Here is an 18796-nt window from a genome sequence, read left to right on the forward strand (position 1 = left end):
TTAGGAGAACAAGTTGTATACATTTGTTAATGCTCTTTCAGATGAATCCTCAACCTCCTCCCTGTTCTGCCTAGTGAATATCTGTTAGGTCATAAGGTCACACTTTAGGTTGAGTACACTATTACCAAGTTTGTCAATAGCTCTGTGCCTGATGGTGCAGAAGGTGCTTATTAAACTCATGTCAGCACTCTGAGTCGGTGTGTATATGTCGTTCCTCTTAGTCACTTCTTGAGGCACGACGGAACCACTGTGGAGCCTGATGGCGCCACCTGCCAGCATACGGGAGCTGTTGCATTAAAATATTTCCAAATCAAATCTGGTGCCTGGGGGTTATAAAAGGTGAGGAATATGCGGTTGGATAGCGCATCCACCAAAAAGAGTGTTACCGAAGTTAGGTAACTTGTTAGCTTAGAACATGTCTGGGAAAGATGCATATTAAAATGGATAATAAGGATAAATGTGTGTGTAACTGCTCTCTCCCGACTAGTGACTATTACAACAATAAACGAGCATTTGCAGTCCAATAGGTCTCGTATTTGGTTGGGTTAGAGCTATTAAGGTTGTAAATCCATAACTGGACTTTTCTTGACATATAAATTGATCAACCCTGCTGCATAATTTGGTCCTTTCTGTCACATAATTCCAGTGGCCCTGCATATAGCTAAAGCACTTCCATTTACCTTCTTCCTCTATCTGCAGCAAAAAATGAAAATATTGCCGATTATTTATTTTATTTTTTTACATTATTATTTTGGGGTCCCTCAACCTAGTGTGGGGACCCAGACATGACCTAGACAGAAAGAGCACATTGTGTGGTGAGTTATGGGCAAAAGATTTTGTAAAAGGAATGTTGCGCATAGCATTATGGGGCAAGTTTCCAAGTGCAGCGACTATTGTAGTATCTTGACTGTAATTCTCAGAACAGCCCCTAGAGGGCACCACTATAAAAATATAATTTGTAAGAAACATAATCATGTAACCATAAACTGAATCTCTGGAGGGCATAACAACATAAAAACAGAATGGCAGAAAGTAATACAGTGTAACCATATATGTAGCCCCTTGAGGGCGTAGTGCCTTACAGATTTTCAGGCCTACTTGCAATGCTATTGCAAACAAGGCCCTTAAAACACAAATTGCTGTCCCGGGAGAGCCACTTTGAGGATTTCTGTGGGGTCTTTTTGTGTTAAATGCTCCAGTTTGTATATTTTTCAACTTCTAAACTTGTTAAGTGGTATTCATGTAAAGCACTTCTCAGATTGAGGTTGTGCTATATAAAGCTTCACATAGTCATGTAAAGCGCTCCTCTGATCGAGTTGCGCTATATGAAACTTCACGTCCTCTGTAAAGCGCTCCTCCGATCGAGTTTGTGCTAAATGAGCCTTTAAAAAAAAAAAAAAATTGAGAAGAACCCCCCCCTCCAGCTTGCAGCCTTTGTGCGCAGACACAACAAAGAAATAGCGGCATGCTCAAAACACCAAGGTATATGGCTGATCGTGCAATAATCTGTGTAACAGGGTCAATCTCCTACGGGATAACAAAGCAACCTCATGGTGGTACAAACATAAAGCATTTACATACGAAATCAAAAGAATTTTGAAAGACAGGCCAAGGAACGAATGAAAGTGATGGGCGTGAGATGGGCGTGTTGCAAGCCTACAGATTACATCAAGTCAAGAGACAGCGTTTGCGCGCTGTCTGAGCTTGACCCAAAAAGGAACAGTATATGAATAAGACATTGGTATGAAAACTGTGGTTAGGTGCCTGAAATAATCCCACTTCACGCCGCCCTGTCTCTGGATGTTCTAACTCTTTGATGAGGTAACCCCTATGCAATAGTGAAACAGACGCAGTGGCTCTGGTATCCTGTTCCTCTTGTAACTTATCCATCCCTTCTCCCCTCCTCTCTCATTACCTCGGGATCCCCTACCTATACAGACCCACGCGCTCCTGGTCCAGTAGTCATGAGAGCCGCACCTCTGACCTACACCGATTTCATTGTTCGCTTTTACTATTTATTTCTACTACTCCTTGGACACACAACAATACTCCTCATTCACAAAGCCCTTTATTTGGGCGCTCTGTGCGTACACCTGCCCAAATACACCTATGTCTATTGCACAAAGCAGCTGATTACTGTTGTAACATGACAGTGTATGATAATGCAGTGGGCACTTTCTAATAATGCATGTGTCACGTGCTTCACATCTTGACTTATGAAAACCTTCAATAAACAGATTTCAAGCAACAACAACAAAAAAAAAAACTGTGGATAGGATGCATGATTCCCTAACGTACTGTGGAGGAAATATTGCTACTGGTGATATGTAAAAAGAAATAACAAAAACAATTTTAAAGAAAAATACATTATACACAGATACTACATGGCAACCCACACTGTGCATATAGAGGCAACTTTTCACTTCAATAGTTACTTCTACTCATTACTTTGTTGTGTAATCAGTGATGTCATATGTTTCCACTGGTGATATATTATTTCATTTGAACAGAGGTATCACCAAAGATAACTTTTGTGAAAGTGTCAGTGATGACTTGAGTTAATGGGCTGGTCAAGGGAAGTAGGTTTGGTTATCTAGCTACCTTGTCTGGCTAAATGAGTGGGCTTTGTGGTTTCCCAGTGGTCATAGTCAATTTGATGCTTCTGTTATATGCTTGGTAGCATATAATAAAATTGTATGAAATGGTGGTTTGCATTTTAATCAGTGCAGAAGACATATTCAGTTTACATTAGGGCTTCCAGAAAGCTCTAGATTAATTCATGTAGTTTTTCTTTAGTTCAAGTTAGGGTTTTATGGGAAATTAAGGAGCTACTTGAAGTATGTACCAGTGGCTCAGCAAATGCTACAAACCCACCAGGTATGATGCCCCATTAACTTGTCTCATACAGTCTAATATTTACGCTTGGCGGGGGGCATTTTAATAAACTCATAACTCTCTAAACTTAAAAAAAAAAAAAAAATTAAAGTAATTTATACAAGAAAGAAATATTCTTATTCATACATACAGTCATATATCACAGTTCAATTTAATTGATTGTAACAAAAGGTACAGTAGAACACAAAACAACGGGCCTTAGAGCAGCCTAGATAGCCAAAATGTGTTTGATGGCATGTACTTCAAAGCTTCTGCAGGACAATATAACAAAACCAAAATTTAAATGTAGATCTAATACTCAAACAATTTAGATGTTTCGAAATATACAATTCAGAGTAAGTCATCAACACAAAGACAAAAAATATAACAAGATTATAACCCTACAAAAAAATTAAAACCAGTATTTTGATTCGTAATTATAAAGTATGGAGTTTTCTGCCTTATGTGTCATGGATTTCGTTTGTATTATACAAAAACATATTATAATTTCAAAGTTGACCGTAACTGATTTGCATAGCTAATAAATTTGGCAAAATCACATTACACTGCAAACACTAAAATAAACCGTATTAAAGTACTATCTATATAATTATAAATATAAATCTTATCAGAAAATTCTACATAAAGCAAAATTCAAGGATAATTCAGCCTTAAACACAGAAATGTATTCAGTCTCATTGCAGTGTAATGCCCTAAGTATTAAAGACTGTATGTTGCTAATTCGAAAACACAATATCTGATTAAGACTTTTAGCTGCAGATTCCTTACTTTAGATTTTTCCAGGTGTCAGGCTGGATACGGAAACATTTGCTTGAGCAATACACCTTGTATGCGTCGTTGGCTAGCTCCATTCGTCTACACGTGGTTTCATTGGCACCGGAAGTGACGTTGCAGTCATCTATATAGACGCCACCCAGGCATCAGTTATTTTCTTTCCATTGCCAGTCAGCGCAGATCTGGAGAGAGCTACCCCTCTGTCGCTTTTTGACAAGACTTTTTTCAACATTTTATTAAGTTGTTTTCAAGTGCGTGAAGGATGTCGCTTCATTAAGTGGGTTATTATCTTGCCTTGCACTCTGGTATCTAACTTACCTAGCATTAATGCATAGAACAATAAAGTATACTGCCTTAAAAGGCTTAACGGGAATTCCCCAAGTTCTACAAAAGCTCACTCCTTTTAACAAACAGAATTTAAATAGTCATGGTTACCCAAATTTTTAAATGAAAACTTTGGAATTACCTTGTGCGCCACTCCATCGTATCAATCCTTTTAATTCAACAAAAGGCTTAAAGGTTTTCTCTAATTACCCTAATACCCTGATATTTTGTTATGAGCTTTTTCCAAGATCTTTTTCAGGTAGCCTTGCTTGATCAACCGATCAATCGCTCATTCTTCTTTTTTAATACACCAGAGATTCACTGCAATTCCATTCCAATCCCATTACCTGATGGGATGCTATGTAATTGGAATCGTGGGTAATAAAAACTTAAGATATAATATAATCTGAGCTGTTGTCTGCCTCGAACATATTCTGTACCTCCACTGTCATTCTGTAATATTTGGATTATGGTTGTGCTGAGTTGCGAGTGTCTTTGTATTTCTTGGTTCTGAGGAAGCCACACTTTAACTGTGTTGCATTTGACCTAAGTATGTATGTTATGTGTATTTGAAAACTTAAAGAAAAATAGTTCCTCACCCTTCTTTGCAGACAAACTGAACGTCTCCTGGTGCTGACTATTCACAAGGAGCCATGACATTTTCACTTTGCAAGACAAAACATGCAAAAAAGAAAAGACTCATCTGCAAGCCTTCTAAGGCTTTGTACCAGGTTTTGGAATATTAAGCCCTCCCTCACACCAAACTCTACCCACCTTTCCTACCATTCAGAATCAAACTGAAGGCACATTCTACTGTGAATTTCATCTATCAATAAAGAGAGCCTCTCAGACCCTATGCCAAATCAGGCACACCCTTGAAGAGGTTTCTTCCTTCTTCTGTCCTCACCACTGGATACACACAATTGTGAAGTCTTCGGCTCCATAGCTCCCCAGTTACAAATGCACTAAATAAACACAAGCACCTGCTTACATACATACATATTAGACAATTGCACACATTGCACACAATGTATTACACATGATTTGGATATATGTTAGGGGCCAACATGTTTGACTAACTGCAAAACCTTTACATGCAAGACAAAATGTTCATACTTTTACTGAATATTTTTGCTTCATTCAAAATTTGTAAATCTTTGCTTATAGTTAAACCTTTCATTAGGAATGCTTATTAAACCAGTTGAAAATATAGTTGTGTGTGTGTGTATATGTGTGCATGTGTGTTTGTGTATGTGTGTTTATATGACTCGCAACTTGCACCATGCTGATTAAAATACGCATATCTATATTATTTATTATAGAATGTAAAAAATACCAGTCTGCCAATGAGAGGACCACCCCCACCATGGCTGGTAGGCACCTTTTACGTTATTTACCTTTTAGAGCAGAAGTGCAAGTTGAATAAATTAATTTTGTGTCATATGTCAATATTCAATATTGTCCATTAGATTTTTCTGAGCTTGGGAATTGTTTTTCATACAAAAGCATACAATTACACTTGTTCCTTAATGGGGATATTTATGCTAATTTTAAGGAGTATTTTACTGTTCCCTTGTATTATATCTTCTTTGGAATGATTTTCTCTGAATTTGTCTTTGATGAGAAAAAGGTCAAAAAAATATAACCATTACATCAAGTGTAGCAGTTTTGTTCAGAGGTTCTCAGCATTTTCCTTTTTCCCTCTTTCTTAGTAGTCACTGCCCCTTTTCTGTGGACCCATATACTTATAGAATGCATAAGTGGGGTGATATAAATGTTTCCTCCTCTCCTGGGTTTAGAAGCACTCTCCCATCTTCCCATGGATTTCTGTTCTCTCAGGATTCAAGGCATGTACATTTTCACTATGAAGGGAATGTTTCAGGTTTGCCATTTCATCAGTGGTTACCAGTGCTCCATATGCTGCTTATTCATTGCTTCCTGGAACATTTGTGACCTTTCATCTACAAGTTACTCCGCAGTGCAGCCACCACATGTGTTAGTACAGATTTATTGTGGCTAGAACACCACCAGATATTTAGCTCTTATTGTGTCAGGCCCTGTCATCTGCAGTATGTCCTTTCTGGAATGACCCTGTACTAAGGCACAAAGGAATATTTGGTAGTTGTGAGCAGCTCAGATGTTCTCTTAATTCGGTGTCCAATTTTAGTGTTCAAATGGTGACAGATCAGTTTCATAGGTTTTAACCACTTTGTAGTTGTGTAAGCAAGCTCTTACGAAGAATCAGTCTGTCACCTTCTCTGGGTTTAATGAGTCTTCACCTGCTACTCTACCAAACACCACACCTTTCTCCCTTTTCCTCCTATTATTCTCCACTTGCCATCTCCATGGCCACCTCACCATAACTAAAGATTCCCATTACCTAGAGAATGTTTAAGTTTGTGCTCATGAAGCTCATACAATCTCATGTGATGGTCTTGTTTTTCAGATCTCCTTTTACCCAACTAACATTTTCATCCCTGTTTCAGGTTCTGTTTATTGACTTGTGTCTTTATCAGAGTCCTTCAACACTTCCACACTAGCTTTTTTATTGCCGTCTTGTTCCTGCTACTCACCTACTTCGTCTCTCATGAACATTGAACATTCCTTTTTGTCTCCAGTGCTGACAGTCCCAGTCCCCCTTATTAGCTTCTGCTCCCTCATCTGGCCAGTTCAGATACATGTGCATCTCAGACTCATTTGCAGTTCTTGCTACCATTGAAATTACCCAGGCAAGATACTCTTCCCCATGGAAAGGACATACTCATTCCCAGTAGTCTAGCCCTGTGTTTTTTTTTACCTATCCTGCACTCCCAAATTCTGAATGAAGACTAGGATTCAGCGTATAGAATGATATATGTGTAGTAAGGCAAAGTGCTTATGTGGTCTAATTGATATGAAGCATTGAAAATCCAAGAAAAGGAAATGGATCATCCATGAAGAAAATGTTTTTGGTTCAAGCCTTCGGCATAGATACCATTGGAATGTATGGATTGTGGCACTAGATGACCCACTCTAGACTACTAGCATTATTCCTTGCCAGTAGCTCTGCTGCAGCTGTTTTCTTGCCAGTGGACAATAACTTTTTGTGTGTTTGTGTGTACATGCTCTCAACCGCATGCTGAATTACTTATGGTGGTCATTCTCTGACAGAGTTACCTAATCACCTCCATTTGCATCATTCTGTTGGATAAAAAGTTGAACTTTAAGTTTTTATATACACCCATCTCAAAGCATAGGGAGGGGCAGAAGATATAAAGGATAAGTGAAGAGGGAATGTGATAGGAGGCCTGTGGATATACAGATCCTCTTTCTACTATCACATTGGCAGACAGAATGATCGTGCAAATTGTGTATCAGACAGGATGATCGTGCAAATTGTGTATCCAAAACTAGATTCCTGGTCAAATAGAAAGGAAGGTTGGAACACAAGAGAAAAGGTGGAAGCTGTAGCTGCAAGGAGAGCACTATAGTTCAAATAAAGCAGGTATTGGGAAAGGGGAACTGAAAAGGAAGACTGAACCATAGGTTTGTGTCTGTCTATGAAATTGAGGCCTTTTACCTGATTAAAACTTAAGATAGCATAATGGAAGAGAGGAGACTACAGCCACCACCTCCTCTGTCAGTAGCTGCGCTTAAACTTCAGCCAACTGCCTTTCCTCAGTAGATACGCTTTCCTACAGGACTCACAGGTTGAAACAGGAGTTTTAGAGAATGTTTGGTGAATCAGGTGTTTAATGGTACCAGTGATGTGATTTATCACAGGATAAAGGTGCTGGGTTTTGAAGAGGAGTTCTCATGATACTGAAGACCTAGCATAAGGTGACCTGATTAGGCTCTTAGAGCATAGGATATCACTCTCCATTGTCTAAATGGCTGTTTTAGTGGACATCTTATTGTCACTATCCATCAGGGCATAGACTCAACGAGGGATAGTTTCACATTTGGTCATGTTGAACATATACCATTTTGTTTTAGGTTTAGAGGATTCCTGGTTGCAAGGAATAACTAAATGAATGATTGCAATGTGTCTGTTGAGGGAGGTTGCAAGTTCGAGCAGCTCACTGGAGCTTTTCAGCTTAGCAGCTACTACTTGTCCACTGTTCCTGAGTCAATTAGAAATAGGTATGCTCCCTGATTGTGCTTATTTGTTTCCTGGAAGAGCAGAAGGGTCACCAGCCCAGATGGGGTATGGAATTACCAAGTGGTTGGGTAAAAGGTAAGCAATACATAAATGGTTGGATAATTTCAGCGCTATATAGCATATATAGAAATTTCAGTGCTATATAGTGAGCATTGTTTTAAGGAATTACATGTGCACGTTGGTAATTTGGAGCTAACTAACTCCAGAGAGCGATCTCAAAACGTTGATCACTTTTTTTTAAGCACTGGAATGTAGACAAAGCCCCAAGAATGGCAGAAACATGTTGGACTGGCCCCTCCAAAGGCTCAGCAGATTGGCAACCAAAGTAAATACTGCACCAGAGACTCTGCACTTTTGCTATGAAAGGATTGTCTGGTTTCCAAATTATACAGTGGTGGGTAGCATCATATCTTCCTGAGACTTACTGGAAATTGCCAGGATCCCATTTTTCAAAAAAAGGTTTCCAAGGAATGCCCTTGGCCACCCAAGGCAATCGACTAGTTAACCTAGACCTTAGGTTTCCAAGTGGGTAGTAACCCAGTGAGAGAATGGAGGCGGAGGTTGCACGAGTTTCCCAAGCAAATCCTTAAATCTTGGGGAATGTCTCTGCCAGGAACCAAAGGTACATACAAATCAATTTCTGTACAAAGAATCCCAATAACTGTTCTTAAGGATCCTGGGGTCAGTTGGGCCTTGGTAAATGAGAGGCTGGTAAAGTCAGATCAGTACTTTTAATGCTTTTTGTTTGTGCGTAATAGTTACCTCAAAGCATTTTTTCCCCTAGGAGGCGTTTAGTTAGTCGTGGTTTTTCTGATTTCTAGGGAATGGCTGCTTTGACTCTAAATTGGTGGTAGTGGCAGCTATGGTTTTCGGAAGTCTTAGAATCCTGCCCCTGTGAAGAGAATATGGCCGTAGCAGGAACTACGAGAGGTAGTACATTGTTGTCTTAATAACGCACAACTTCACCTAGCTCGTCTTCTCGGCCTCCTCACTCCCCCCGCACCCGGCATGGAGTCAGCAGCATTTCGAGAGACAAAAGCGGCCATAGCTGCTGCAGTTTTTTGTTTTTTTTAGAGGCCAGTCTGTCTGACTCGCTGGACTGAGTTAGACACAGGCAGATTACAAGAGTGCACTCCCTCTTCAAGGATGGGAAGTTTGTGTTCTTGCCCTGGTCGTCAGTACTGCCACAACGCCCGGACCCAGGAAAGACTAGAAAGGAAACCCATCAGGCGAGTGAAAAAACGAAATGTGGCAGCTTCTTAGCCATGGATTGATGTGAGTGGACGCAATGAGCAGTAAGAAGTTGAGTTAGACTGCCTTCTCTGTTGAACCTTTCTTAATTCTCTTAGCCCATTTGTCAGGAGGGTATTTTATATGACCATAAGCATTCAGTTTCTCAGAGAAGAATCCCAGTTAGAGACTCTAATAGAATTAGGGATTGGTTAAAGGAGGCAAAAAGTAGAGGGGGTGGGGAGCATATTTTCTGAGTTTATGAAGCAGACTGGTCTTCAGATCAGCTCGGTATTTAAGGGCAATTCATGAGCAACAAATGCCACAAATGCCAAGGGTAAGAAAGCCTCCCCGCTCTCAAGAAAAAGGCTCAGGATACCCACAGAAGAACAAGACTGAGATATAATTCCGTGCTAAGAAGATCTCGCTGGGCCACTTAAAGAGCTAAGATACTTAGTGTAGGGCAAATGCAAACTTGCAGGAAGATTTGGCAGGGATAACTGCAATTCCACTCAAAAGCAGCTTACACCAACTGTAGATGCCACCCCAAGGCTGGAGACTGATCCCATGGTTCAAGAAAACCCTTGTGGGAAAGAGGTTGGATAGTTATTTATTTTGAACTCTGTTTTTGAGTTTATATTGTCAGAACCCTCAAACATAATATAGTACAAAGTAATATGAGATACCACAGATATCTTTTCTGACTGCATATGAAGTACAATCAGAGATGTGTGTCTTCATTAGCTGAATCAACAGTTTTTTCCATCAGCCCCCCCTACTTGGTAGTACTATTATGAAATCAATTCATACACAATTTATGAGTACCAGAGTTTCAACATAGCCACAGTTTGCTGTCACCATCATGTCATTTCATTTGCAAACCCCACTAATTAATCATCAGTGTCTGAGCTCCGCTCAGGGCTTGATTAGTCTGTGACAGTAAAACCCACCAGTAGGTTCCCTCATGCAATCAAATCTGTCTGCGTCCCTTCATCCCTATGTGCTATCCGCATATGTTGTTCCTCTGCCGCTCCCCACTCCAGAATATGTCATATCTCATATTCCATGGATGGGCTTCTAATGATCATCCAGCACAAGGGCCAGTTGTGCCAGTTTATGTGGGATTTTCCTTCCCTGGGGTTGCTTCACCGCCCCTAACAGACATGCCAGTGGAGTTACTTCTATATCCAACCCGTGTGCTCCTCGACCTTCCCGACCACCTCCCACCAGATCTGCTGCACCTCCCTACAGGACCAAGCCAGGTGCAGGAAGGAGGCGCCCAACTCGCCACATCTGGGGCACCCAGCTTCCCCAGTGGAGTCAATCTTGTTGAGACGATCAGACATGATATAAATACAGTGCACAAAATTAAAATGTAGGAGCTTAAATCTATTATTACATGAGACCGTGCGTACCAGTGACAGGGCCTTAGCCCAGTCCACGTCCCCCACTGGATTCCCCAGCTCCCACTCCCAAGCTCTCTGCACCACACATACTGCACCTGGCTGATCCCACTGTAGTGCTATATAAAACAATGTAATTAAGTGTCTCCCATTCCCCCAATGTATCATTCCATTCAACACCTTAGAAGACGGCAGGGACGCCTGGAAATCGCACCAGACTTCCCATGCAACACTTTCCACTTTGGCATATTGCAGGAATTGGCCCTTACTCAAACCAAACGTGTTCTGTGCCTCCTAAAAGGATATACATTTTTCATTAGGAAATAAATCCCCCGCCACAAGACATCCCCCCTGCTCTCCAGCTTTCCATAGACATGTATTTGTCAATACCACGGAAAGGAGCTAGGTCCCATATCTTAAGGTCCCTATCAAATGGGCCACGGCGAAACTCCCTCTTAACGGCCTGCTCCCAGATCCTTGCAGTACTTCTAACCAGATATGGGACATTTGTCTCTGATGGACCGCCTTTCATCAGTATGTGCGCTAGCGTGTTATTGCTCATCATTCCTTCATACAGTCGCCTCTCCAAGATATCCGACTCCACCATCCACTTTGCAGCATGTTGCAAGTGCACAGCATAATAGTATAGCCTGATATTAGGGATAGCCAACCCCATCCTACAAATTCTTCTGCAGTGTGGACAGTTTTGTACCAGGTACAGACAACATGGCAGAAAATCCATCTTTCAAAAGCTGCTCTTTCCATTACAGAGAGAGGAAGCCTGTTCCAGAACAAAACTGAGCACTCAAGAGCTGTTACCACTCTTTACACACTACATGCTTCATTCGCCACTGCAGTGTGAGTTACCCATAAGCCCAAGTACCTGAAAGTCTGGAGTTCCCACCAGAGACCCACTACTGGTAATTCATCCACCTGTTTACCCTAAAGCATCCCTAGAGGAAACAGGAGTGACGTATGTGTATTAACCCTAAGTCCCGATACGGCCCAAACTCATCCAACACCCTCAGTAAAAGGGGAACCAAAACCCCTGGCCATCGAAGGTATACCAAAGCATCAAAATGATGTGGGTGGCAAGTCCTACCTGAATGCCTCAGGGGGCCAGCACCCCTCACAACCATACTGCCAACGGTTCCACCGCTAGAGCAAAGAGGAGTGGTGGCAGTGGACACCCCTGTCTGGTTCCCCTTCCAATCACCAATGATTCAGAGAGTTCACCGCCCAATCGTACTGTAGGCACGGTGTAAAGCAAGCAAACCCACGCACTAAATTTGGGGCCAAACCCCATACCCTGCAGTACTGCCATAAGATAGTTCCACTCCTCCGTATCAAAAGCCTTCTCTAGGTCTAATGACACCAGTGCCAGTTCATCCTCTACATCTATGGTCTCATGCAAAACATGTGCCAAATGACGCAGATTAAAGGTCGTACTACTGCCAGGCATAAAACCACATTGTTCCTAATGCACCAATTCCCGAACTACTCCACGCAGCCTGGTAGCCAATATCTTACAAAGGATTTTAACATCACAGTTCAGCATTGTGAGCGGATGATAGGAAGAGGGGTCACTAGACTCAACCCCAGGCTTGAGCATGAGGCAAACAATGCCCTGTCGCAAGGATTCCAGCAGGATGCCCTGCACATGTGGTGCCTCAAACACTGACAATAATTTATCTTGCAGGAGGGGGGGAGTAGATCTGGTAACGCTCAACAGGAAACCCGTCCCCCCAGTGTCTTAGAGTTATACAATGCGGGCACTGCTTCACCCACCTCCTCTATAGTTATTGCATTATCCAGGTCTGTCGCATCTGACACCAGCGGGCCAGCGCGTGACAGTCTGCAAATGCTCTGCTAGTACTCTTGAGATGTCCCTACAGTTAGTAACCTGTGCACCTGCTGCGTAATGAATATGCAAGATGGGGGAAGATTCCACTTCATGCTTGTAGGATCCATGCCAGCAACCTGCCAGATTTATCCCCTCCCAATGTAGCCGCTATCTGTACGATCTAAGGGTTAGCTTATCCAGCATCTCCCAACACCTACTTACTTCCCTATGCAATCGAAGCTGCTCTCTTTCCGCCTCCCTCATTTGAAGGGCCTGGCATTTTATATCCACCAACTTCCACTCCCATTTTTTGAAATCTTGTTCCAATTGCCTACGCACCCCACATGTGGTCCCTTTACACACTCCTCTCAGAACTGCTTTTATTGCCTCCCACTCCATCCCTATGGTTGTTGTGGCACCCCAATTCATGTTCATGTAGTAATAATTGCCACTCCCAGTTTTTCACGACACACAGCATCTGTCAAAAAATCTGGGGGCATGCGCCAGATACGTGTCACCCGCTGTCTGATCCCCATTCCAGCTGCATCAACACCAGGGCATGATCAGATAAAAACCTCCCCAAATGTGTTATATCCAATACTTGCATGCAATTCAGGGCACCCAGGAGGAATCACTCTATACCTGTTATGCGTTTTGGAGTGCCATGTGTGACGTGTATTCCCTACCCTCCGGGTGCAATTCACTACATCCATCCCATAATCCTAAATTGTGCATGAACGCTATAAGGGATCTCTTCATCAACGATTTAGTGCCCTGTTCAGGAGGATGACGATCTTTCTCACCATCCAATATACAACTGTAGTCTCCAGCCCACACAATAGGAGAGCCCACACCAACCTCCAGCACCCCAGCTACATTGTCGTAGAAGGAATGATCATCTGTGTTAGGTACAGAAGTATTGAGTATAGTAAGGGCGCACCATCCAACGTACCCTGCAAGATGATGTACCGCCCCTCAACATCAGCTTCACTTTAAACATGCTTAAATGGAACCCCTGGCACCACCCATATTGCTACTCCCCTTGCATAAGAGGAGAAAGACAAGGAGAACAACTGGCCTGCTATTTCTTGGCAAGCTTCTGGGATTCCTCCTCCATCATATGGGTTTCCTGTAAACAGGCTATTTGAATCTTATGCCATCTCAGAAAGGAATATACTCTCTATTGCGGAATGTAGTCTTTCAGCCCCCTGACATTCCATGTCTGTATATTACGCTGTCGACCCATGGTAACACATTGTATTCTCCATCTGCTATCAACTTCTCTCTGCCTCCCCACCCCTGTCGGAGGAAGGCAGTCTGATTACCTATTTCACATCTCATATACGATTATGCACTGTAGATAGAACCAGGAGACGTATGCAAACATGCACCTACTGAACAATTCCCAACCCCCCTTTCTACCCTGGATAAATAGTAAAACCAATGCATCAAAACATACTGTAGATCCATATGAGTGAATGCTGCCAGGAAAACAGCCTAAAACCACAATACCCCAAACACTAGATCCTACCACAACTGTGGAGGTAACCTCCGCCCCACCCTGTATGCTAAATACCCTGTGCCTGTATTTCTAATCTGTCATGTCCCAATGAGGGCAGTACCCCCGCTGCGCCATAGCCCCCAGGCTGCAGCACATCCCTGATCCATCTCTCCACAAAGACCTCTGCGTTGGAATCCTCTGCACACTCCGGGAATCCGAGAAGGCAGACATTATTGCGTCTGGACCTACCCCCAGAGTCCTCCAGTCTCTCCACCAGAGCCCCAGATTTCGAGGTCACCTGTGCCGTCTGTTTCTGCAAAGTATCAACCTCTGTCTCTAACTCCAAAATGGACCCCTACGCTACTTTAACCTTATCAGATAACTTCCGGAGGTCCACCCGGAGAGGGTTCACCGCTACAGCCACTGTCTCTATTTTCCCCTCAAGGGCAGCCCGGGAGCCCTGAATTGCTGCAAGAAGTCCAGCATGAGGCAGTTCCTCTGCAGTGACAGGTGTGCCCAAGCCATCGCTGAACTCACCCAGTCTTGTCTGGCACTATGGCAATGGAGTAGGAGTAGTGTATTGCACTATGGTGTTCCCCTGCGACATGGTTGTCTGCCTGTGCTGCCCCATCTTGCCACCCACCAGGGGGAACCGGGCTGGTGCTCAGCACAGCTCCCTCTCCACCGGTCCACAATCCGCCCTGCAGAGCCACGCCACAACAGGTCTGCCACAGCGGCACGCTAGTCGGCCCAACCGCCAGCCCGTGCACTCTCTCTGTCCGCAGCCATGCCACACCACGGCCTACCCTGTCCTCGAGGCCTGGAGACAACCAGGATGAAGGGCGTGATGGCAGGGCACTTCCAGGCCCCGGAGTCTGCTTGCAGTCCCACACTCTGGCCCGGACCGCCACACGGGTTGTGAAACTCGGGGCGGCCCGCAGCCCCGCCTCACCGGCCGGACACACCACCCACACACGGTCCGACCGGGGCAGCAGGTCCACCGGAGGAGGCAGCAGCAGCTCCCCCGGTTCACTCCCAGGCCGGCGATTACCATGAGGCCCGGACCGGGCCTCACTCATCGCCGGGGCCGCAAGCCCCTGAACACCTGGATTGGTTATTCCAGCTGTCATGAGGGTTGGGGCGTCCATCTTCACCTAGGGGGACTCGAAAATCTCCAGGCATGGCACGATGCTTGCAGGATTAGGCCGAGACGGCGAGGAGCTTCTTAGAAGCACGCCCTGCCCGCCATCTTCCTTGGCCACACCCCAGGTTGGAGAGTTAATGAGCAAAATGCTTACCAAATACTGTGGTGCAGGAGTCGTCAGCAGAGGAAACCCTAGCCAAGTGCTTATGGAGATACTGTGGTGAAGGAGTCCTGCACAGACTAAATTTCTGAGCCTTGCGAGTGTACAGAAGGAGGGAGTTATTTCTTCATTAATAAGGCCTTCAAAACTGGGCGGGCAGGTTGAAACAAGGAGACCAGCTTACTTAGTGCAGGTCATGCTCTCATGGTTAAGGAAGAGGCGGACTCTAATTGGACCAAGAACGCGAGAGGGGACAGGAATATGGAAGTTCCTCTCAACCTAAAGTCAACTGATTTTTAGGAACAATTATAGGTGACATAAGAACCAGCCCGCACAAGAGCCAGGTACTACAGTCAAAGATGTAGGCAAGATGAATAACCTAGACACTTAAACGCTGCAAACGTCTCAAATATATTGAATCCTTATGTCTGTGCTTGCTCCACTGACACAGTGTTGGCTTTAACCAAGATTATTGCTCAGTCTACATCCTAGAGCTCTAGCTTTATAATTGAATCATTGTTCACTACTATACTGGAGAAAACAGGAGATGAAGCATACTCCAAACTCTTTTCCCTCTTCTCTAAGCAGTAAAATGTCAGATATTGAGCAGAAAATAGACACTTACTCTGTTTAGTTGGAGAAGGTGAAAACACCGGTATCTATTTTAGAAGACACCCAGGGTAAGCGCAAGTCCACTTATAGCTCTCATACAAAGAAAATTAAAATCTTCAAGTCCCTTTTGGAGGATCTGGAGAATCTTCTCAGGGGGTTGGATCTGCGACTTGTAGAAGTACCCAAAAGGAAAGTAACTTCACCAAAAGAAGGTGTTGAAGACCTAATTCAAACTCAAACTCTCTGGAGTTTAAGGGAGCCTAACTATCAAGAAGGCACACTGGGTTCCATTTATGGAATACTCAAACAGTGCACACCCTCGTACAGTATGGGTAAACTTCAGAATATGAGAAAGGGTCTTCTCACAAGCAATAAAACGGCAGAGCTTTAAATCCTCAAATTATTTCAGTTTTCAAGTGTTTCAGGATATGACCTTTGAGACATCAAAGCTCCTGAGGGAGCTTTAGCTTTTGATACCTTTGTTCAAAGCAGAGGGGTGCTCAGGCTATGCAAGTGCAGCCTGCCAGACTTAAGTTGTTGGTAAATAGAATGTTCAACATCTTTCAGGTGGTAGAGGAAGTGAATACTTATTTTTGCAACCTTCACAAAAAAAGAGCCAAGGAAAGGTACTTAATGATACATAATTGTTTTAAGTTATATGGTGATGAGGAGGATGAATTCTGGTTCAAGATTACAAGGCTTTTTGTTTAGAGTCTCAGTCAAAAGAGGAAGAGCAAAGTGTAGGGGAGGGTGTACTTCTGGAGGAATAAGGTAAAAGGCATGGTACTATAAGGAAGGGGTGCACTGTCTGTTTGGATCTTTGTGGGGTAGTGGCTAGCCTGGATGCTTGGCAGTGGGTGCATTCACTTGGAGGGAACCACCTAAGCGATGGACAGAGAAGTTTCTGGGGTGCTTAGCAGGTGAAGAAGGGGAGATGTGTTTTCGGCAACAAGAAGGGGAGAATTGGGGGAAGTGGGAACAGGGATGGGCAGAAAGGCATCAGTTATCAGATGAAACTGACTGTTGCCTTGGTTAAAAGACAATTTCCCAGAAAACTAGAGGGACCTTTCTTAAAATGGAGGTTGGGTGTAGAAGAGAGGAGTGAGATATGATGATAGGGATTGTGGGATTATGTCTACGGGCGCACCAAGGTACATTTTGATCCAATATTTATTTGTCAACCATGAATAGGTGTACGTTTGGTGATTTATCTATGAATATGGTTTGAATTATAGAAGGAAATGCCCGACAGTCTTGACCTGGATAAACATTCTTCCAGTTAATGCTGTATTCCTCTACTTCTGTAGCTCACAGGGGGAGTGATTGGGGTGCAATACTGGCCAGCAAGAGGTTTGAGGACAGTATTATTGAATTACTTACAGATGAAATGGAAAGATGGGTGATTGTAGAGATTTTAATACATCAAGCACTAACTATGTTAGTCTTGCTGTATCGGTCAATCCTTGATGAGCCAGAATCTATCTAAGACTTGACTTTTCAATTAGCCTAATTCTCAACCATATTTTTTGAGGCAACTTTAATTTTGTTCAAATCCCATAGCTTGATAGCAGTAACCTTAAGGGCACTCAAAGAAAACCAAAATTGACGCAAGCCATGACCTTGGTATGTGCTGTTTCGTAATCAAAAACAGTATACTTTTTTCGGCTTGTTTCCAAACAGCTTCAAGGATAGATGTTTTCCTTATTTCAGATTGTTTGCCAAAAGCAACTTTTTCCCATACACCTAACTGTTTTTCAGATCACATGTGGGTTTGCTAAGAAATTTCTCTACCATCAGTAACTGGCCCATGTATGGGTGGTTGCTCAATAAAGCCTTACTTTCAAAGGAACTCTTTTTGAAAGAAATGGGGAGTATGACTCTGTTCTTTGTGGAAAAATAAAGGCTTTTTGTTGCTGGAAAATGTCTGAAAGGCATATAAGATAACAATGAGGAGTGAGGTTGTAGCTTTTGAAAGCATTTATAAAAAGATCAAGAATTATACATTTCACATGCTCTCAAGTGTGCTCCCACTAGCTGAAACTAGATTGCACCAGGTACAGAATAAGCAGAGATATTTAAATAGTCCGCTAAGAAGCAAGTTCAGCATTTCCTGATGAAAAACGAAATCCTCAGTGCACAGACATACGTCCAACAACTATATGAGGAGGGAGATTTTAGTGGTAGGTGTATTCAGATTTGAAGCATGAGAAATAATGTTACTAAAATAAAAGATCACAGAACCGGAACTATAGAGGAGGATAATGAGGAAATAAAGACTATTTTTGTTGAACGCTTATGTAAAATATATGTGTAAAATAAACACCTTTAGATCTTGATCTTAATGTAATTTTTTTTAGATCAGGCCCAAATTCTGTCTCATTCGTCCAATGTCGAAGTAGTGAAGGTGGTAAAAGAGTTCCCAAGATGTAAGGCTCCTGGTAAGCATGACTGTCCAGCCGAATTTTACAATTTTGTGCTTAAGAGAGGAATATTAACATGATTCCTTAAGAAGGATAAAAATCCAGTGGCGGTACACTCTTATCCTTCTTTTACCCTGTTAAACACAGTATAAGATTATCTTATAGAGACTTCTAGTTGCAGATTCCTTACCTTTGAATTCCCCAGGCGTCAGTCTGGATCCGGAGATTTTTCTTCGAGCAGTACCTCTGCGCGCCGTCAGGTGGCGTCGATCGACTCCACGGGTGTCGTTTACGTCGTGTTCACCGTGATGACGTCACAGTATATAGGTGTCACACCGGCGTGCCGTCA

At 43.0% G+C, this 18796-nt stretch overlaps 1 protein-coding gene across 3 annotated transcripts in view; it reads left to right on the plus strand.

Moving 5' to 3' along the window:
• Positions 1–18796, plus strand: part of CEP89 (centrosomal protein 89) — a 1116496-nt gene that overhangs the window by 405356 nt on the left and 692344 nt on the right. For 2 of the 3 annotated variants that reach the window (XM_069216542.1, XM_069216543.1), the window contains exon 10: positions 5316–5366. The exons of the other annotated variant lie outside the window; for it this stretch is intronic. In XM_069216542.1, coding sequence (XP_069072643.1) covers positions 5316–5366 — 51 coding nt within the window. The remainder of the gene's footprint in view (positions 1–5315; positions 5367–18796) is intronic. 3 annotated transcript variants of the gene reach the window in all.

Source organism: Pleurodeles waltl, chromosome 12, assembly GCF_031143425.1.
Source record: "Pleurodeles waltl isolate 20211129_DDA chromosome 12, aPleWal1.hap1.20221129, whole genome shotgun sequence".
Lineage (NCBI taxonomy): Eukaryota > Metazoa > Chordata > Amphibia > Caudata > Salamandridae > Pleurodeles > Pleurodeles waltl.